At 46.3% G+C, this 22,140-nt stretch overlaps 1 protein-coding gene across 2 annotated transcripts in view; it reads right to left on the reverse strand.

Moving 5' to 3' along the window:
• PHF3 (PHD finger protein 3) overlaps positions 1 to 22,140 on the reverse strand; it is a 629,825-nt gene that overhangs the window by 317,381 nt on the left and 290,304 nt on the right. For both annotated transcript variants that reach the window (XM_069235742.1, XM_069235741.1), the window contains one exon: positions 4,174 to 4,381. In XM_069235742.1, the coding sequence (XP_069091843.1) occupies positions 4,174 to 4,381 (208 nt within the window). The remainder of the gene's footprint in view (positions 1 to 4,173; positions 4,382 to 22,140) is intronic.

The raw sequence follows: 22,140 nt of genomic DNA on the forward strand, positions 1-22,140 counted from the left end.
ATTTCGTCCCACTGCTGGTGGCCGTATCCGTTTAGGAGGGCATGGAGTTTGCTATACGCCACTGTGTTGCTGCTTCTCTTTCCATCTTCCTCCACACCTTGTCGAGTCTCTTACTTTCTTTTACTGGAGGGGGGCCTGTGGAGGAGTGTGCATTGCTCATCCTCTTTGCTGTTGTGACGATGATGGGGTCTGCCACTGTGTTTCCCTGAATGTATTTGGGGTCCTTTGGAGAAGGTTTGTACTTCTTCTCCACTCTCGGTGTAACTCCTTTGGCTGCCACAGGTTCCATGAAGGCCTCCTTCCCTTGGTCCAGTATGCTAGGTAACATGGGTAGGTGTAGATTCCCCTTGCTTGAAGGTATGAGGGTTTCCAGTAGGAAGCAGGAGTCGCCTTTATCCTCTTCCAGGGGTGCTCCATATGTGTTTGCTGCTCTCTTCACCAGGTTACTGCAGCATGTGATGTTGTCGGGGGCAAAGGCTTCGAGAGGTAGCAGTCGACCTCCTCTGGGCTCTCTGTTTCGAGTTAATTCCAATTGTCCTAGAAACTCCCTGTTGCATCCTCTTCCTCTGAGTTGTAGCACTACTCCTCTGCTTCTTCGTGCGGTTCAGGAGTTGCCAGGGCTTCGAGGGCAGTTTCGTCCTGCTCAGCCTCCATCGAGGCCATTGAGGGTTTGGGTGGAATACGAAATTGTCTATGCATTGTTGAATTCCTTCTTTCTGTGCAGGAGTGCTGCCAATTCAGCCTTCAGATTACGCCTCTTTTTCTCCACCTCCAATGCCTTTTCGGCCTCTCGTTCTGTCAAAGGACATTTTTTCGGTGTATGTTTCCCCAACGACTTTGGGGTCTCTTCCCCCTAGTGGGGTCTCGCCTGTTTCGACGGCAGGTCCCCTTCGGTATCCCTGGTCTGGGTCCCGTGGGGATCTCCTGATTGAGGCTGGCCCTGAATGGTCGTTTTCTTGGACGTCGGGCTACATTGTGGTATCTTTTCTCTTGAGATTTTCTCCTCCGAGCCTAATGGTGGCTTATTTTTACTTTTTAGGGTCTCTTTTCGACGTCCTTTTTTGTCTTCTTTTGTGGACATTTATTCTCTGCATCCCCCTCAAGGAGGTCGACATCTGACCCTCTGTGTGGATTCTGTGCCTCCCGCTTGCTCTTCCTCATCGCTGGACAGGCCTAGGTCTTTCAGCAACTCATGGTGCTTTGGCTCAGCATCACTGCGTGGTCTTTCACCCTCTGCTTACGGTGCGCTCTGAGTGTTTTGGGGATGTTTTAGGGACAAATGCAGCGTGAGCATTGCAACCCTCAACTCTGTGATCTCTTAGGAGGGAGAGGTTGCAGACCTCATACAGGTCACGGTGGGTAAACTTATGGTGGCTGTTCGGGCAGAATTTAAAACAAGTGTTTTCCATGACCCCTACCTTGCTTCATTCTCCTGCTCTGTGGATTTCTTCAGCGTACCCTGCAGAGAGCGTGTTTGGTTCACTCCTTGCCTCAGTTGGTTTCGAAGTGATCTTCCTGTGAAAAAGTTTCTAATTTTTCTTTATGTTTTTGGCGTTGTCTCTGAAGAACTTTGGAGCTCCTTCGTTGTTTCCAGACCGAACAGTGGAAAAACAAAAGCTGAAGAAGGCTACCATATGCAGGAACCTCCGGGGCGCCATCTGACGTCAGGACCTACTACAAAATGGTGATAGACTACGCCCAAGAAAAACAAAGCGAGAGGGAGAAAGAGACAATTATGTACCCAACTACTAGATGGTAGAAAAATGCACAGCATGTGAATCCAGAAAGGGATTCATGCTGCAAAACTACCACCTACAAATGGACAGTAAAGAGTGCTTCATTATAAGTATATGCACCGCATTTACCAAACACCAGTGAGCATGACTAGAGACAATAGCTGCACTAGATGCAGTGTCCCACAGGCCGGCTTCATACACCTAACAAGGCATTGCACAAAAATAGCTGGGCTCTGGAAGGAATTGTTCACCACAGTGTATGAGTTGATGGAACTAGCTTTAGAAGTGGACACACTGCTGGCCCTCCTGGGCTATTTAAATAAAGTACATAAAGCCTGTAAGAAATTTGCGGTCATGGCTGTGTTGTCGGGAAAGAGACATGTGGCAATGAAATGGACTAGGACGATGGGATTGATAGTAGGTGCCCAGAAAAATGACATAGCCCAATGCAGTGTGCAATGTCCTAGCACAGCCACATGGTGGGTTATGGGCAAACATGTTTTGCAAAAGGAATGTTCCACAAAGCATTATGGGGCAAAATTCTGAGTGCAGCAAATGTTGTATTATCTTGATTGTAATGCTCAGAACAACCCCATACGACACCATAATAAATATGGCATTTCTAAGAAACATGGTCATATAGTCAGCTCCTAGAGGGCATAATAACATGAAAATAGAATAGGAGAAAGTAATGCAATGTAACCACGTATGCAACAACTATAGGGCGTAGTGCCTTAGACATTGTCAGGCCTAGCACGCCAACTGTAATACTATTACAAACAAGGCCAATAAAATACAATTTACTCCCAGCTGTAAAACAAAGTTCCAGCCATGAGATAGCTTAAAAAGACATTGAATGGTGGCTGAGGTTACAATTTTGGGGTTCTCCCCAACCTAGTGGGGGACCCCAGAGATGGCCTAGACATAAAGAGCGCTGCTGAATAGTTTGGTGATTGTTCCTTTGTCATAGGACCACCACAGGCTGAGGTATGGGCAAAAATGTTTTTCAATAGAAATGCCCCGCAAAGCATAATGGAGCAAGTTTCCTGAGTGCAGTGAATATTGTATTATCAGCTCTCTCACTGTGTCGGGGATAGCTGGTGTTTTTTCTATGTTAAATGTTCCAGTTTGCATATTTTTCAACTGCTAGACTTGTTACTTATGTAAAGCGCTCCTCAGATCGAGGGCACGCTATATGAAACTTCACATCCTCATGTAAAGTGCTCCTCCGATTTTTTTTTTTTTTTTTAAAGAACCTCCCTCCAGCTTGCAGCCTTTGTGCGCAAACACCACAATGAAACAGCAGCATGCCAAAAACAAGGAAGAGGAAGAAACAACATACTGTCATGCAGCGCAAAGCCACACTAAGGTATACAACTGATCATGCAATAATCCATGTAACAGGACCAGTCTCCAAGATGGTAACAAAGCAGCCTCAAGGCGGGACAAACGTATAGCATTTAACTACCAGATCAAGGGAATTTTGAAAGGCAGGCCAAGGAAAGAATGAATGTGATGGCTGTGTTGCAAGCCCGCAGATGTAGATTACAACACGTCAAGAGACAGCTCTTGCGCACTGCCTAAGCTCGACCTAAAAAAAACAGGGGGGAGGCAAGGAGAAGACAGGAGCAAGAGCAATAAACCAGCATGAGAAGAGCTGGGCCTGGGAACAGCCAGTTGTTGAGGTGCAGGAGCAAGTGGATACACGGCCTGCAAAGATGGGCAGCCACCACCGACATGTGCTTTGTAAAAGAGGTAAGGGACGATGTCAGGCCGAAGGGTAGGATGATAACCACTACCCTTTTTCAAACTAAATAAACATTACTCTTTGCAAAACTGTAGTAACAGTTCTCAGTCCCAACATTCGATAAACACTAAATGCATGTCCATGAGACAAAAAGTTTGATAGCTTTTTTATGTACGATAACAAATTTTCACCTTTTGGGTCAATATGCCCGAGACTTAGCAGACAATAGCTGTTGTTCAGCATAATGAGACAAGTTGTAGACCAATATTGAGTTGTACAATTTCTGCCGGATACCAGTTCCCATTCTCTCTGAATACTCTAAAGCTAAGCAATACCTTTAAAACAGCCCACCTTTGCAACAGCATCAAGCAAAACAAAGTGAAGAAAAAAACTGGAAATAATAATTGAAGGATGAAAAGAAGGTAGTTATATTCTAAATAAATTATTTTTAAACATGCCAGATGAGTAATTATATTCTGAAAGAAGTAACATGTAAAGTACAGCTATGAAACCTTTTAGTTTATTTGTACTAAAACAGTAAACTAGTTGTGAAAATGTAAATGTAAACTAACCAGCTGTTCAGTCCAAAGTTAAGATTCAGTACATACTTGGGAAGCAATGCAATGCATAGATCTTCACAACAGTGACTGTGTATACTAGAATCATGCAGTATCAAAAACTTAGCATTACCTTACAGGAGAAGATATAGTTGTTTTAGGTGATTCCGTTTTCTCTGCTTCTGCTATATCTGAAGCTAATATACTGGATGCTGTGGAAAGTGCACTAGCAATGTCTTCTTCCATATGCTCTACTTCATTGTCAGAATGTTTACGTGCCACACCAACTGCAATTTTAACTTTTTTGGGAGAAAGGTCCTCTGATGGAGGTGCCATCCGACCTTAAAAAAGAAAAGAGCTCTTGTCAATGTCTTAAACATATAAGTTCTATATCTATAAAAGAGTGTGCAGCTGTTAAGGGATTATTGTTGTCTGCTAAGATCTGGCACTAGCCAATGTTACCAATATAAACCCTTCAAAGTTCTATAAAAAATGTCATAAGAGCATGCATCATATAACTAAATCAATTACAATCCAAAACAAACCTCATCTTATGCCTGAAAAAGTTACTTACATTTCATAATGATATTTCTAGTAGATACTACTTATTCTTGTGGATTCTTCCTCCTACAAATACGTCTCAGGCATCAGATCAAATCTAAAAGCATTTATTTCCTCTGCAAGAATTCTCCACTGCCAACAGGTGGCACAATGCAACTCCACACTCAGGTCTGCGCATCTAGGAAGTGTTAACACTGCCTAGAGATATGGTGAGCTGATGTCAGTTCTTTGTATTTTCATTGCATCCAACCAAGGTGGGTTGAGAGGAACTGAAAACCTAAATCACTTTATACCTTGGAACATTACTAGGAAGGGTATTAACTCAGAATCGGAGGGGGGAGGACAGTGAGGAATTAGCAGGAAGATGCAGTATTTCCTACAAATAGTCACCAAAGAGAGTTAACTTTTCCTCTGATGGATACTTCTTTCCACAGATTCCATACCTTATGAATGAGTCCCTCAGTAGTACCCATAGTTAAATCCACTAGAAGCCAGGGGACTAGAAATACAGCCCTCACATATTATCCATAACTGTAATGATGTTCACAAATGTCAGTGGGACAGTCTTTATTAGCAAAAGGCACAACAGGTCTTAATGTAAAGAGGGACAACAGCAGATATTATGCTTCATCACAGCTTTTCCCTTTTTAGCATCACTAACACTAGGAAGAACTGATCAATCGCCCACCTTAACCTTTTCCAATACACTTAACATGAGGCCGTCTACCGTCTGGCCTGAGCAGCCATGCACACTACTCAAAAGGATTCAAAGGGGGAAAGAAAAGTGGAATGATGGGTAGACTGGCCCATGTAAATTAGAAAAGATGGACATTTGGGGGGAAATAATCTGTCCAGATAAAATATAGTACAGTGCAGATAAACTGTCAATGCCTGAAACTGTCCAACCCTACCAGCTAATGTATTTGTCTCTGGAAAGACAATCTTTAGGGCCAAAACCGACTGAACCAATGCCCACTGGTTTAAAACCAGATGTCATGAGAAAAATCCATGCTAAGTTTAAATCCCACTGTCGAACAAAGAAGGGTGTGGGAGAAAACCTGTACAATAAACCTTTCACTTTCAAGAAACGCACCACAAGAGGAATACATAAATGTATTCAACCATCATTTGATATTAGAAAATGTTATACCCTGCTGTACAAGTTAAAGTACAGGACAAGAGCCAGGTGAGCCTTGCAAGGGATTAAGCCTGCAGCATTGCACCAAGAAACAAATTTGTCCTAGCAACCCACATAGACAGGCTTGGTAGTTGTTTTCCTGGAGGCCAAGATGACACCAGTTACCTCTGATAAGCAGAAGCCTCTAACTGAATATGATCCATCACCACATGTGTGTAGACAAAGAGTATGAGTGCTGGGGTTGAGTGCCAAACAAGTCTGCTGCAAAAGTAGATTTATCTGCTGGGGGAGAGAGGGAGACTGGGGAATGCGGAGTTCCAACATATCGGTCCACTAAATCCTTCTTGCAAAATCTGGAGTGATGAGGATGAGATGATTGCCATTCTCCCAGACCTCTTTGGAAACTTTTGAGAATAGTGGAGTACAAGGAAATGCGTAAAATAGCACCCGCAATCAGTTCTGATGAAAGTCATTTCCCAAGGAAAAAAGGTGGTGGAAACTGCAGAGCGCAAAACAGAGGGAACTTTCTAGTTAGGATGGTGGCCAACATAGAGAAGCTTCGGCTAGGAGAAGATCATGTCTGTCACATCAGGGTAGGGGTGTCAGTTGTGGTCCTCCAGAGACAGACTATGTAGGGAAAATGCCTCCCTTGGCATGGTTACCCCCTAACCTTTTGCCTTTTGTTGATGCCAGTTATGATGAAAGTGTGCTGGCACCCTGCTAACCAGGCCCCACCACCACTGTTCTTCACTAAACTGTACCTTTGTTCCCACAATTGGCACAGCCCTGGCTCACAGTTAAGTCCCTTGTAAATGGTACCCCTGGTACCAAGGGCCCTGTGGCCAGGGAAGGTCTCTAAGGGCTGCAGCATGTCTTATGCCACCCTGGGGACCCCTCACGCAGCACATGCACACTGCCTCACATCTTGTGTGTGCTGGTGGGGAGAAAATGACTAAGTCGACATGGCACTCCCCTCAGGGTGCCATGCCCACGTCTCACTGCCTGTGGCATAGGTAAATCACCCCTCTAGCAGGCCTTACAGCCCTAAGGCAGGGTGCGCTATACCACAGGTGAGGACATAAGTGCATGAGCACTATGCCCCTACAGTGTCTAAGCAAAACCTTAGACATTTATAAGTGCAGGGAAGCCATAAAGAGTATATGGTCTGGGAGTTTGTCAAATACGAACTCCACTGTTCCATAATGATTACACTGAAATCTGGGAAGTTTGGTATCAAACTTCTGAGCACAATAAATCCACACTGATGCCAGTGTGGGATGTATTGTAAAATACACCTAGAGGGCATCTTATAAATACCCCCGGAGTACCAGTCTGACTCCTAGTGCTAGGCTGACCAGTTTCTGCCAGCCTGCCACAACCATACGAGTTTCTGGCCACATGGGGAGAGTGCCTTAGTCACTCTGTGGCCAGGAACAAAGCCTTTACTGGGTGGAGGTGCTTCTCACCTCCCACTACAGGAACCTTAACACCTGGCGGTGAGCATCAAAGGCTCATGCCTTTTGTTACAGCACCCCAGGGCATCCCAGCTAGTGGAGATGCCCGCCCCTCCGGCCACTGCCCCCACTTTTGGTGGCAAGGCTGGAGGAGATAATGAGGAAAACAAGGAGGAGTCACCCACCAGTCAGGATAGCCCCTAAGGTGCCCAGAGCTGAGGTGACCCCTGCCTTTAGAAATCCTCCATCTTGAGATTGGAGGATTCCCCCAATAGGAATAGGTATGTGCCCCCCTCCCCTCAGGGAGGAGGCACAAAGAGGGTGTAGCCACCCTCCAGGACAGTAACCATTGGCTACTGCCCCCCAGACCTAAACACACCCCTAAATTCAGTATTTAGGGGCGAACCTAAACCCAGGAAATCAGATTTCTACAACCTACAACAAGAAGAAGAAGGACTGCTGACCTGAAAGCCCCGCAGAGACGACAATTGACTTGGCCCCAGCCCTACCGGCCTGTCTCCAGACTCAAAGAACCTGCACAGCGACGCATCCGACAGGGACCAGCGACCTCAGAGGACTGCCCTGAATTGGAAGGACCAAGAAACTCCAGAGAACAGTGGCACTGTTCAAAAACTGCAACAACTTTGCATCTTTAAAGAAACTTTCAAAGAATTCTCTCTTTCCGCCGGAAGCGTGAGACTTCTCACTCTACACCCGACGCCCCCGGCTTGAGTTCAGGAGAACTAACACCACAGAGAGCACTCCCAGGCGACTACGACGATGTGAGTATCCCGAGTCGACCCGCCTGCACCCTGACAGTGACACCTGCAGAGAGGATCCAGAGGCTCCCCCTGACCGCGACTGCATGGTAACAAGGAGCCCGACGCCTGGACCAAGTACTGCACCCGCAGCCCCAGGACCAAGACGAACCACATTCCAGTGCAGGAGTGACCAGCAGGCGGCCCTCTTCCTAGCCCAGTCAGTGGCTGGCCAGAGAAGCCCCCCTATGACCTGCCTGCATCGCCTTAGTGACCCCCAGGTCCCTCTATTGCTTTCTATAGCAAACCTGACGCCTACTTTGAACACTGCACCTGGCCGCCTCTGAGCCACTGAGGGCGCATTTTGTGTGCCTGTATGTGTCCCCCCCCCCCAGTGCTCTACAAAACCCCCCTGGTCTGCTCCCCGAGGACGCGGGTACTTACCTGCAAGCAGGCTAGGACCCGAGCACCCCTGTTCTTCATAGGTGCCTGTGTGTTTTGGCCCCTCCTTTGACCTCCGCACCTGACCGGCCCTGGGTTGCTGGTGCTGTGGCTTTGGTGTTGCCTTGAACCCCAAACGGTGGGCTGCCTATGCCCAGGAGACTGACTGTGTAAGTGCTTTACTTACCTGAGTAACCTAACCAAACTTACCTCCCCCAGGAACTGTTGATTTTTGCACTGTGTCTACTTTTAAAATAGCTTATTGTCATTTTAACTAAAACTGTGTGTACTACTGCTTTGAATCAAAGTTCTATACTTACCTGTGTGAAGTACCTTGCATTTCATGTACTTACCTCAAATCTTGAATCTTGTGGTTCTAAAATAAATTAAGAAAATATATTTTTCTATATAAAAACTATTGGCCTGGAGTTAAGTCTTTGAGTGTGTTTTCCTCATGTATTGCCTGTGTGTGTACAGCAAATGCTCAACACTACCCTCTGATAAGCCTACTGCTCGACCACACTACCACAAAATAGAGCATTAGTAATATCTAATTTTGCCACTATCAACCTCTAAGAGGATCCTCACTTTGAGATAGTATACACAGAGCAAACTTCCTACAAGGGGCATCCAATGCCTGCAAGAGAGCAAATTGGCTCTCTTGCAGGCATTAAACACTACCAGTGAGGCTGGGAGTAGTTAGCCGTTGAAATAAGGTGGATCTGAGGGTGCAGCTTCATCCTATTAACAACTCGTGCCCCGCACCAGATCTTTAAAAATCGCATCCAAGTGGTGGAGCATCCCCTTCAACATGGGCAGATGTTAACATGCCCTAGTGGTAATTGAGAGTGTTTTGAGAAGAAAATGATCCTCAATTGGGTTTTTGTGGACAATGTGGACAAAAGCTCCTGCTTAGATTGGCAAGATGAATCTTGCCTGGTTCCTATTCCCTGGGAGAAAGTAAACCAGGGGGAAAACCCTAAAATAATAGAGAACTTTTAAGAGAAGCCACCATTTAATTTAGTTTTTTCACAGCTGGAGTCATGTTGCAGGTTGCTATGAATGTACAGTGCTGAAAATAAATATCAATGCATATACTGTTGACAGACATACATGATTCTGTACTGTTATAAAAACTAATTATCAGCTATTAAACAAAAACAATTCGAAAAACCACTGGTAGTTCCTTAGAGATTGAAGTGTCCCAAGAACAAAACTGCAACCAACTTCAGTGCAAGGAGTTGTTCCTCCAAAACATGGAATGGGGAAGTCAGAAGAAAGAGAGCACAGGTTTTACCTGAAACACTGAAGTAATAGCTACTCAATTTAAAAGAAGAGGATGAGACAAAAAAAAAAAAAAACATAGGCAGAAAAAACTGGGCCAGAGGCCCCACGTACAAAATCATGATAGAAGCAGGTTCTGATCACCCGGAAAGGCTGACAGTGAGCGTATTCATGTACGATTCAAGAACAAGTGCATAGTACCAGTCATTCAAAAGCTACCTTAACAGTTATGAACCAATTTGCAAATCCATTACTACGTGGAAAATGTGAAGAAGCAATGATGTGTTCTTGTGTTACAGCTAAATATCTCATTTCTTAAGTAGCACAAATATAGATTCAGAAGTTGCGCATAGTAGCAAACAGTACTATTATATAGGGGTAGGCCTGAGGTTGTAGCAGTCAATCTGTTTCATGCAGAGGACGGCTCTGAGGATAATGCGAGGCCATCCTTGCACCCAAGGCAGGAAATTCCTCTGAAGCCTTTTATTTATTTTAGCCTCAGGGGCTGGGGAAGAAGCTATTTTTTGTTCTCTGAAATGACGATCAGTGTGCGTAGTGCACTGAAGTAGTTTAGAAAAAAGTGAAATGAATCAATCAGGTCATTTCACTTTCACTGCTTCGGTGCTTGGGGGCATATCTGAGTGCCACCAAGCACCGAAGCACACTGGAGAGGGTTCGCTGGAAAGGGGACAAATTTCTCATTCCAGTGGTACCTTCCCCTAGTGGATCCCTGCTTGGGGATACCGCCGCAGGAGGGCAATCCTCAAGCAAGGATCCACTCAAATAGACACCAAACACTCTTATTCTGGGGTATGGGTTGCCCCCTCCCAATGGTCTAGTGCTTCCCCTGGGTCCAAAATTCTTTCTGCACCCACCCCAAGGACAGATTGGAGGTTCTAACCTCTGAAGCCTCGTAGACATAAGGGATTTTTTAAAGTGGCATAAATGGGTGGGTCTAAGCCCTCCCAGGCATTGGGCCTAGCCCCCCACTCTTTTTAAATAACCACAGCAGTCTTTCTGCCCCACACCAGGGGCAGACTGAAGGTGCCTTCCTCCAATATGCCCACAGTAGGAGGCAGAAACTCACTAGACTACCAAGGACTATATCTGGAAGCTGGAGAACCCCCTGCAAAAGGCAACCCCCACCGAGGCCCAAATGTCTTCCTGCTCCCCCTCCCCCACCCACACCCCTGGGGACAATACTGGAGTTTGTTACCTCCAATCTGCCCCAGTGGGAAGAAAGGGAGCAGAAAGCCCATTAGACACGGGGAATTACTTTTTTGTGGAAAAATGGGTGGGTATGGCCTGCCTAGGTATTGGGCCTAACTTGACCCCTCAAATGACCTACAACAGTCTTTTTAAACCCCCTGCTCCCCCCCGGTGCAGATAAGAAGACTTTAACTCCAATCTGCCCCAGTGGGGGGGGAGGGTTGCAGAAAGCCCACAAGACACCAGCAAGGTTTTTTTTTTATTGCTACAAGGTGTGGGTAAGGCCTGCCCATGCATCCACACATCAAGCCTAGCCTCCACCTCCAATATGACCCGAACAGTCTTTATGCCCCCCTGGGGACTAAAACATCCCCATCTTTTGCAAGGCGGGAAATGTTGACTTTGGATCTTTTTTTCTTTTTTAATATATATGGTTACCAGAGTTGGGCTCGCCTTGCTTCTTTAACTCTTTCAGCAGTGCTAACCTGGTCCATTAATCTGGCCTGCGTTCCATTGCGGTCAGCCTGAACTTGTGACTTTCACCAGGTTTTGCTTGACCAGATAACCATGAGTGGCGCTTTATGCTTTTAGGTACAATACTTACTTGAAATCTTTAAAATGGAATATATACTGTGTAGGAAGTTGGCTCTGTATGCACTATTTCAAAGTAAGGAATAGTATGCACAGAGTCCAAGGGTTCCCCTTAGAGGTAAGATAGTGGCAAAAAGAGATAATACTAATGCTCTATTTTGTGGTAGTGTGGTCGAGCAGTAAGCTTATCAAAGGAGTAGTTTTAAGCATTTGTTGTACATACACACAGGCAATAAATGAGGAACACACACTCAGAGACAATTCCAGGCCAATAGGTTTTGTTATAGAAAAATATATTTTCTTAGTTTATTTTAAGAACCACAGGTTCAAATTCTACATGTAATATCTCATTTGAAAGGTATTGCAGGTAAGTACTTTAGGAACTTTGAATAATCACAGTAGCATATATACTTTTTACATAAAACACAATAAGCTGTTTTAAAAGTGGACAAAGTGCAATTTTCACAGTTCCTGGGGGAGGTAAAGTAATGTTAGTTTTTGCAGGTAAGTAAACCACCTACGGGGTTAAGATTGGGGTCCAAGGTAACCAAAACACATAGGCTTCAATGGAGAAGGGGGTGCCCTGGTTCCAGTCTGCCAGCAGGTAAGTACCCGCGTCTTCGGAGGGCAGACCAGGGGGGTTTTGTAGGGCACCGGGGGGTACACAAGTCCACACAGAAAGTACACCCTCAGCAGCGCGGGGGCGGCCGGGTGCAGTGTGCAAACAAGCGTCGGGTTTCCAATGGGAGTCAATGGGAGACCAAGGGGTCTCTTCAGCGGTGCAGGCAGGCAAGGTGGGGGCTCCTCGGGGTAGCCACCACCTGGGCAAGGGAGAGGGCCTCCTGAGGGTCACTCCTGCACTGAAGTTCAGTTCCTTCAGGTGCTGGGGGCTGCGGGTGCAGGGTCTTTTCCAGCCGTCGGGATCTTAGAGTCAGGCAGTCGCGGTCAGGGGGAGCCTCGGGATTCCCTCTGCAGGCGTCGCTGTGGGGGCCCAGGGGGGACAACTTTGGTTACTCACAGTCTCGGAGTCGCCGGAGGGTCCTCCCTGAGGTGTTGGTTCTCGACCAGTTGAGTCGGGGTCACCGGGTGCAGTGTTGCAAGTCTCACGCTTCTTGCGGGGATTGCAGGGGTCTTTAAATCTGCTCCTCTGTAACAAAGTTGCAGTCTTTTTGGAGCAGGTCCGCTGTCCTCGGGAGTATCTTGTTCCTCTTGAAGCAGGGCAGTCCTCCGAGGATTCAGAGGTCGCTGGTCCTTGAGAAAGCGTCGCTGGAGCAGGGTTCTTTAGAAGGCAGGAGACAGGCCGGTAGGACTGGGGCCAAAGCAGTTGGTGTCTTCTTCCTTCTTCTGCAGGGGTTTTCAGCTCAGCAGTCTTCTTCTTCAGTAAGTTGCAGGAATCTGAATTCTTAGGTTCAGGGGAGCCCTTAAATACTAAATTTAAGGGCGTGTTTAGGTCTGGGGGGTTAGTAGCCAATGGCTACTAGCCCTGAGGGTGGGTACACCCTCTTTGTGCCTCCTCCCAAGGGGAGGGGGTCACATTCCTATCCCTATTGGGGGAATCCTCCATCTACAAGATGGAGGATTTCTAAAAGTCAGAGTCACCTCAGCTCAGGACACCTTAGGGGCTGTCCTGACTGGCCAGTGACTCCTCCTTGTTTTTCTCATTATTTTCTCCGGCCTTGCCGCCAAAAGTGGGGCCTGGCCGGAGGGGGCGGGCAACTCCACTAGCTGGAGTGTCCTGCTGGGTTGGCACAAAGGAGGTGAGCCTTTGAAGCTCACCGCCAGGTGTGACAATTCCTGCCTGGGGGAGGTGTTAGCATCTCCACCCAGTGCAGGCTTTGTTACTGGCCTCAGAGTGACAAAGGCACTCTCCCCATGGGGCCAGCAACATGTCTCGGTTTGTGGCAGGCTGCTAAAACTAGTCAGCCTACAAGATGGAGGATTTCTAAAAGTCAGAGTCACCTCAGCTCAGGACACCTTAGGGGCTGTCCTGACTGGCCAGTGACTCCTCCTTGTTTTTCTCATTATCTCTCCTGGACTTGCCGCCAAAAGTGGGGGCTGGGTCCAGGGGGCGGGCATCTCCACTAGCTGGAGTGCCCTGGGGCATTGTAACACGAAGCTTGAGCCTTTGAAGCTCACTGCTAGGTGTTACAGTTCCTGCAGGGGGGAGGTGTGAAGCACCTTCACCCAGAGCTGGCTTTGTTTCTGTCCTCAGAGAGCACAAAGGCTCTCACCGCATGGGGTCAGAAACTCGTCTCTCAGCAGCAGGCTGGCAGAGACCAGTCAGTCCTGCACTGAACAATTGGGTAAAATACAGGGGACATCTCTATGATGCCCTCTGTGTGCATTTTTTAATAAATCCAACACTGGCATCAGTGTGGGTTTATTATTCTGAGAGGTTTGGTACCAAACTTCCCAGTATTCAGTGTAGCCATTATGGAGCTGTGGAGTTCGTGCATGACAGACTCCCAGCCCATATACTCTTATGGCTACCCTGCACTTACAATGTCTAATGTTTTGCTTGGAAACTGTAGGGGCATAGTGCTCATGCACCTATGCCCTCACCTGTGGTATAGTGCACCCTGCCTTAGGGCTGTAAGGCCTGTTAGAGGGGTGACTTACCTATGCCATAGGCAATGTGAGGTTGGCATGGCACCCTGAGGGGAGTGCCATGTCGACTTAGTCATTTTCTCCCCACCAGCACACACAAGCTGGCAAGCAGTGTGTCTGTGCTGAGTGAGGGGTCCCTAGGGTGGCATAAGACATGCTGCAGCCCTTAGAGACCTTCCCTGGCATCAGGGCCCTTGGTACCAGGGGTACCAGTTACAAGGGACTTATCTGGATGCCAGGGTTGTGCCAATTGTGGAGACAATGGTACATTTTAGGTGAAAGAACACTGGTGCTGGGGCCTGGTTAGCAGGGTCCCAGCACACTTCTCAGTCAAGTCAGCATCAGTATCAGGCAAAAAGTGGGGGGTAACTGCAACAGGGAGCCATTTCTTTACATACTGTTCTACTGATAGGAGTTTTGCTGTTTTAGTCTCACATATTTTATTACATTTTTTCTAAATTTGGTGTCAGATTTGTCTTGTGTTTTCACTCCATTACTGTTTGATGTGCTGCATAACTACTTTACACATTGCCTTTAAGTTGAGCCTGACTGCTTCTGTGCCAGGCTACCAGAGGGTTAAGCACAAGGTAATATGGGGTTTGCTCCTGTTTCAAACTGACACAGATTGTGGTTGCTGCTGGAGTAGGATTACACCCCCCTGAACCAGTAAGCCAGTTTCCAACAGTAATATTCAAAAGGCAACGTGCCCTTCATCCAGTGACACACTTCTTTGGAAAAAGCGAGTCAGGTACATATTGGGTCATCCCTTCTGCCTCGAATGCAAATGAGTCCCACCAAATGGGATCCCTGATAGAAGCAAAACTCTTTTAGGGTTTTTGGTTATGACAGAAGGCAAAGAATCCACTGCTTAACTGCCACAGCTCAACTTCCGAAAGTCCCTAAGGAGCGGCAGATGGAGAACATGCAGGCATCTAACAGTGTCCCAGTCCCAGCAATGCAAGAGACACTAAACCTAATGCCATGGTGATCACACAGGTAGACAAGATTTGTGGAGAAGCTGGAGCTGTAAGTAAACAACAGCTTCCCATCCACCTGAAATCTAGCATTCCCAGTATGGGCTCTCAATACTCTCCTAGACTTGCCGGGGAGAGATGGGTGACCAGGGAATACAGTATGTTGGAACGAGGGAGAATATATGGTAGGACTGCCCCTGCTAAACTTACTCCAAAGAGAGTAAACTCAAAATAAACACTGGTTGTGGTGGGTTGTCAGTTTGGGGAAAGATGTGTTGAGGGGAGAAGGTGAATTCTTTGTTGTTTGTGGTTGATCAAGATGTTATGGGTAGAAGAGAAGTTTAAAATCAAGCAAACATGACAACTGTACATATACACTCCAATGCCCGCAGATAATGTGATCACCCCAGGAAGCCTCATTTAAGCAAGCTATACCTAAATATTAGTCAGTCTATCTCTAAAGATATTAATATCATCCTACTTCTATGCTGAATGGCTGCACTTTTCTGGCTTGGGTCAGCTGCCACCTGGGGAAATATACCAAAATCAGATACTTCTGAAAACTAGACATCCAGGGGAGTGCAGGGTGGTATTCCTTGAATGAATTGCATAAAGTTTTCTTACCCACAATGACTTACAAACCTCAAACGTTGCCTAAAAATGCACATTTAAGCACATTCAAGTTTCATTTATGTGATGTAAACTTTCCGAATCAGCAGGAATCAACAATATTTCTACCACCCAGCATTCACCCACTTGTCTGGATAAAAATGGTAACCCACTTGTATGACTTGGCCTAATGCCCCCAACAGGCACAAATCAAACCAGGGTAAATCAGAATTGCTCCAGGAGACTTCTACTGATCTTGGTTTGATGCTCTTGCGTGCATTAGGCCCAGTCACACTAGTGGGGTAGCATTTTTATTTAAAGTTTGAGGTTTGCAAGGGATTCTGGGTAAACAACCAGGTGAGGGCCACACAATTCACCCCATCCCAGATTCCCCTAGGTGTCTAGTTTTAAAAAATCTACATGTTTTCTAGGTTTCCATAGGTGCCGGCTGAGCTAGGGTACAATATCTACAGCTACCAGCTGTGCAAAAAACGGGTCCGTTTTGAGTGGGAAATTATGATGTATTCATTCTGTGTTTTGGGTTGCTTCCTGTCCTGGGCACTAGGCCTACCCTCACAAGTGAGGTACCATTTTTATCACAATACGTAGGAAAATGGTGGGTGGAAGGAAGATTTCCCGCAGGTTCCAGCATATTCCATCAGAGAAATGAAAAGAAAATGCAATTTTTAAGTCAAGGTTTTCAAGTGATTCTGGGTAAAACAACCAGGGAGAGCCACGCAAATCACCCCGTCCTGGATTCCGCTAATTTTAAAAAATGCCAGGTTTCTTAAGTTTCCCTAGGTGCGGGCTGAGCTAGTCCCCAAAATCCAGAGCTACCCAGTTTGGTAAAAATGGGTCAGTTCCAAGTGGAAAAGTGTGATGTATCCATGTTGCATTTTGGTCCGTTTTCTGTCGGAGGAAATAGGCCTACCCGCACAAGTGAGATATCTCTTATCAGAAGACATATGGTGGCACTGAATAGCAGGATATTTATTATTACTATGGGTACTTTGCTGCAATTATGCCTTCCAAATGTAAACCAGCATGTAAGAAATTAGACATTTTGAAACATACCCTCTAAATTGTATGCCCTATGGGCACCCACAAATTCAGAGATGAACAAATAACCAAAGCTCCTAAACCCAATTATCATGTGCCAACTACAGAAATATATAGGGTACCTTGATACCTATTTTTCCTTCTACATATTTCACCAAAGAAATTGGTCTATACTCAGTACACAATTAAATACCATTGTACGGTGCAGCTCAGTTGTTTGCACTGGGTACCTCGGGTTCTTGGAGAACCTACAAACCCTATATATCCTCACAACCAAAAGGGTCTAGTGAACGTAATGATACATTGCTTTTGTAAATTAGCCATCGTGACAAAAAGTGACTGTAGGAAGTTGGCTCTGTATGTGCTATTTCAAAGTAAGGAATAGCATGCACAGAGTCCAAGGGTTCCCCTTAGAGGTAAGATACTGGCAAAAAGAAATAATACCAATGCTCTATTTTGTGGTAGTGTGGTCGAGCAGTAGGTTTATCAAAGGAGTAGTGTTAAGCATTTGTTGTACATACACACAGGCAATAAATGAGGAACACACACTCAGAGATAATTCCAGGCCAATAGGTTTTTGTATAGAAAAATATCTTTTCTTAGTTTATTTTAAGAACCACAGGTTCAAATTCTACATGTAATATCTCATTTGAAAGGTATTGCAGGTAAGTACTTTAGGAACTTTGAATAATCACAATAGCATATATACTTTTTACATAAAACACACTTAGCTATTTCAAAAGTGGACACAGTGCAATTTTCAACAGTTCCTGGGGGAGGTAAATTATTGTTAGTTCTTGCAGGTAAGTAAACCACCTACGGGGTTCAAGTTTGGGTCCAAAGTAGCCCACCGTTGGGGGTTCAGAGCAACCCCAAAGTTACCACACCAACAGCTCAGGGCCGGTCAGGTGCAGAGTTCAAAGTGGTGCCCAAAAAGCATAGGCTTCAATGGAGAAGGGGGTGCCCCGGTTCCAGTCTGCCAGCAGGTAAGTACCCGCGTCTTTGGAGGGCAGACCAGGGGGGTTTTGTAGGACACCGGGGGGGACACAAGTTAGCACAGAAAGTAACCCTCAGCAGCACAGGGGCGGCCGGGTGCAGTGTGCAAACACACGTCGGGTTTTCAATTGGAATCAATAGGAGACCAAGGGGTCTCTTCAGCGATGCTAGCAGGCAAGGGGGGGGGGCTCCTCGGGGTAGCCACCACCTGGACAAGGGAGAGGGCCTCCTGGGGGTCACTCCTGCACTGGAGTTCCGATCCTTCAGGTCCTGGGGGCTGCGGGTGCAGGGTCTTTTCCAGGCGTCGGGATCTGAGAGTCAGGCAGTCGCGGTCAGGGGGAGCCTCGGGATTCCCTCTGCAGGCGTCGCTGTGGGTGCTCAGGGGGGACAACTTTGGTTACTCACAGTCTCTGAGTCGCCGGGGAGTCCTCCCTGAAGTGTTGTTTCTCCACAAGTCGAGCCGGGGGCGTCGGGTGCAGAGTTGCAAGTCTCATGCTTCTGGCGGGAAACGCAGTCATTTTAAAGTTGCTCCTTTGGAAACAAAGTTGCAGTCTTGGGTGAACGGGGCCGCTGTTCTCTGGAGTTTCTTGGTCCTTCTAGAGCAGGGCAGTCCTCTGAGGATTCAGAGGTCGCTGGTCCTGGGGAAAGCGTCGCTGGAGCAGTTTTCTTCCGAAGGGGGTAGACAGGCCGGTAGAGCTGGGGCCAAAGCAGTTGGTGTCTCCGTCTTCTCTGCAGGGTTTTTCAGCTCAGCAGTCCTCTTCTTCTTAGGTTGCAGGAATCTGATTTCCTAGGTTCTGGGGTGCCCCTAAATACAGAATTTAGGGGTGTGTTTAGGTCAGGGAGGGCAGTAGCCAATGGCTACTAGCCCTGAGGGTGGCTACACCCTCTTTGTGCCTCCTCCCAAGGGGAGGGGGTCACATTCCTATCCCTATTGGGGGGATCCTCCATCTGCAAGATGGAGGATTCCTAAAAGTCAGAGTCACTTCAGCTCAGGTTGCCTTAGGGGCTGTCCTGACTGGTCAGTGACTCCTCCTTGTTTTTCTCATCATCTCTCCTGGACTTGCCGCCAAAAGTGGGGGCTGTGTCAAGGGGCGGGCATCTCCACTAGCTGGAATGCCCTGGGGCTTTGTAACACGAAGCCTGAGCCTTTGAGGCTCACTGCTAGGTGTTACAGTTCCTGCAGGGGGGAGGTGTGAAGCATCTCCACCCAGAGCAGGCTTTTGTTTCTGTCCTCAGAGAGCACAAAGGCCCTCACCACATGGGGTCAGAAACTCATCTCTCAGCAGCAGGCTGGCACAGACCAGTCAGTCCTGCACTGAACAATTGGGTAAAATACAGGGGGCATATCTAAGATGCCCTCTGTGTGCATTTTTTTAATAAATCCAGCACTGGCATCAGTGTGGGTTTATTATTCTGAGAAGTTTGATACTAAACTTCCCAGTATTCAGTATAGCCATTATGGAGCTGTGGAGTTCGTTTTTGACAGACTCCCAGACCATATACTCTTATGGCTACCCTGCACTTACAATGTCTAAGGTTTTGCTTAGACACTGTAGGGGCATAGTGCTCATGCACATATGCCCTCACCTGTGGTATAGTGCACCCTCCCTTAGGGCTGTAAGGCCTGCTAGAGGAGTGACTTACCCATGCCACAGGCAGTGTGAGGTTGGCATGGCACCCTGAGGGGAGTGCCATGTCGACTTAGTCATTTTCTCCCCACCAGCACACACAAGCTGGCAAGCAGTGTGTCTGTGCTGAGTGAGGGGTCCCTAGGGTGGCATAAGTCATGCTGCAGCCCTTAGAGACCTTCCCTGGCATCAGGGCCCTTGGTACCAGGGGTACCAGTTACAAGGGACTTACCTGGGTGCCAGGGTTGTGCCAATTGTGGAGACAATGGTACATTTTAGGTGAAAGAACACTGGTGCTGGGGCCTGGTTAGCAGGGTCCCAGCACACTTCTCAGTCAAGTCAGCATCAGTATCAGGCAAAAAGTGGGGGGTAACTGCAACAGGGAGCCATTTCTATACAGTGACAGATTAAAAAACTGTCACAAATGTCTGTTTTTTCATACCAGTTTTCAATATTGCTTTATTTCAACAGTTAGTTTTGTTGGGCAACCCTTAAGGGATCTACAATATGCCCCTTTGCTGAAATTGGAATTGTGTCTACTTTTCAGAAATATATAGCTTTCCTGGATCATTCATGGGTTTCACACTGGTTTGTACCACACAGTGGAAGTAGGCTGAAAGCACAAAATATAAGAAAAATGGGTTATATCTCTTTGAAACATGCCAAAACTGTGGTAAACAATTTGGCGTTTTTGATTCAGATCTGCTTGTTCCTGAACGCTGGGAAGATGGTGACTTTAGCACATCAAACTATTCTATGATGCCATTTTTATGATAAATTAGACACTTTTACCAGAGCACTTTTTACCTTTTTTTCCCTGAACAAATCGCAAACTGTAGCTATATTTTGGCTACTTTCTCACTATTCCAGTAACCCTGGTACTTTTAGAATCCCCGGGATGTTGGGAAGAAAGGATGCAAATTTGGGGTGAATAGCTTATGTGGACAAAAAGTAATGGAGGTCTAAGCACAAACTATCCTAAACAGCTAAACAGTTTTGCCTTTGGGCCCTACTGGCTTTGACAAAAGGAAATTAAGTAAGACAACACAGCTGTGTTATTACACATGTGCAACAACAAAAATACAATTAAATACAATAAAAATGTATTGGAAAAACATTTTTTTAGTTCAAGGTGAAGGGGCCAGCCACGCTTTCCTGCCTCGTCTCCACACTACCAGCAAAAAAAAAAAAATATATATATATATATAAATTATAGATTATTTAAGTGGTGGTGAGGGGCAATGAAGTAACGCGTGGGGTGAGGAGTAGGGAGATGGCGGGCGAGGGTAACAGCAGAACAGAGAAGGAGCATCAGGTGGCCAAGCCGGAAACATGCAACCAAGAAAGCAACACAGACCTTCACAGATTCATGTTGAACAGATGCTTTATGCTTAACAATGCACTCTGATAAAATCCAGACACAGCACAGGCTGAAGACGGGATGGGAGCCTGCTTGATACCGTCCTGAATGCTTGTGTATGTACCAACAAAAAGACTCTAAGTGAAATGCAGTCTAACAGGAACAAATCATTCTGTTGAACAGACATTCGTTATTGAAATGGGTAATTACTTTCAGAGCAGAGCGTGAGTTGGTTCTTTTTTTATGACCTAAGAAGAAATTCTGAAAAGCTGTGATGATTCACGCCTGTGGTGAGGAGTAGACATAGTAGAGCGGGGGAGCAGACACATTGACCAACTGAACCAACTTAGCGATCTGCAAAATAAATGGAAGCATTCTACTAATAGAGATTGTTAGCTGTGTGGCACGTAGCACTGTTTTATCTATTCTGGTTAATTTCAAGCTATAGGCAACTGGGGCTGTATTATGTGGCTGTTTTAACTATGTTCTCAGTCTACCAAAATTGTACCTGGGCCAGAACCAAACAGAGCCCAGGGGAGAGTGGCAAAGAGTAAAATGGGGTAGGAGCAGTGCCCTGGTCACGCTGCATTGCAGTGTTCGGTTCTAGCTTCGCCACAACTAATGTTTTCATGCGGATTCTTTTTTGAGCATTTCATTGCAGCCCTAGGGAGAAATGGTGCTTTTCAGTTCCTTCAAGTCTGCCCCTCCCACCCTTAAAGATACTAGAGAATGTAGGGCAGACATTAAATTTAATTGCAACACTCTGTCCCTCAGCCCAAAACCTTCGAAAGGGTGTGTGCGTCACACACAACTGTATAGTGGCCTTGGAAGACATTGGTACACAATGGTTTTGAAGACGAGGTATATAGTAAACAGTAGTCTAGCTATGGAGCTGAGAGAGTTAAATAATAATGGCAAAAATGCAGTTACAAATATTTATTTTGGTGTTGGTGCACTGCTTTTCGTAAACAATGAGTAAACTATACCCCAAGCCACTACATGGCGAGAGAACTACGCAAAACTCTAAAAATGAAGTTATAAGACAGAAGCAAGACACTGTCACGGACACTGGTAGTGTTCCACGGCGATTGCAGGTAATCACATATTTTAGGTTTTTAACAAAAGCTGTGTTTCACCAACACTTCGCCTGCCTGCTCCATATTAGGGTGCCAAACCTCTCCTATAATGGTGCATGTTTGGCAGATGGAAGAGCCAGAGAGGGTGGGGGGTGGTGCTAGAGGGAGGGGAGAATAGGGCAAACAAGGAAAGAAAAACGAGAGCAGACAGTCTGCAGACACCTGCTTTCCTAGAGAGTGTATTTATAAAAGTAAGAAAAAGTACCTTGCAAAACACGTGGTCAGTGGAAAGACACGGGGCAAAAGCCAGTAAGCAATGACAGAAAGAGTACTTGGTTTCGGTTCCAAACGACGG

The sequence above is a fragment of the Pleurodeles waltl genome, chromosome 5 (assembly GCF_031143425.1).
Source record: "Pleurodeles waltl isolate 20211129_DDA chromosome 5, aPleWal1.hap1.20221129, whole genome shotgun sequence".
NCBI lineage: Eukaryota > Metazoa > Chordata > Amphibia > Caudata > Salamandridae > Pleurodeles > Pleurodeles waltl.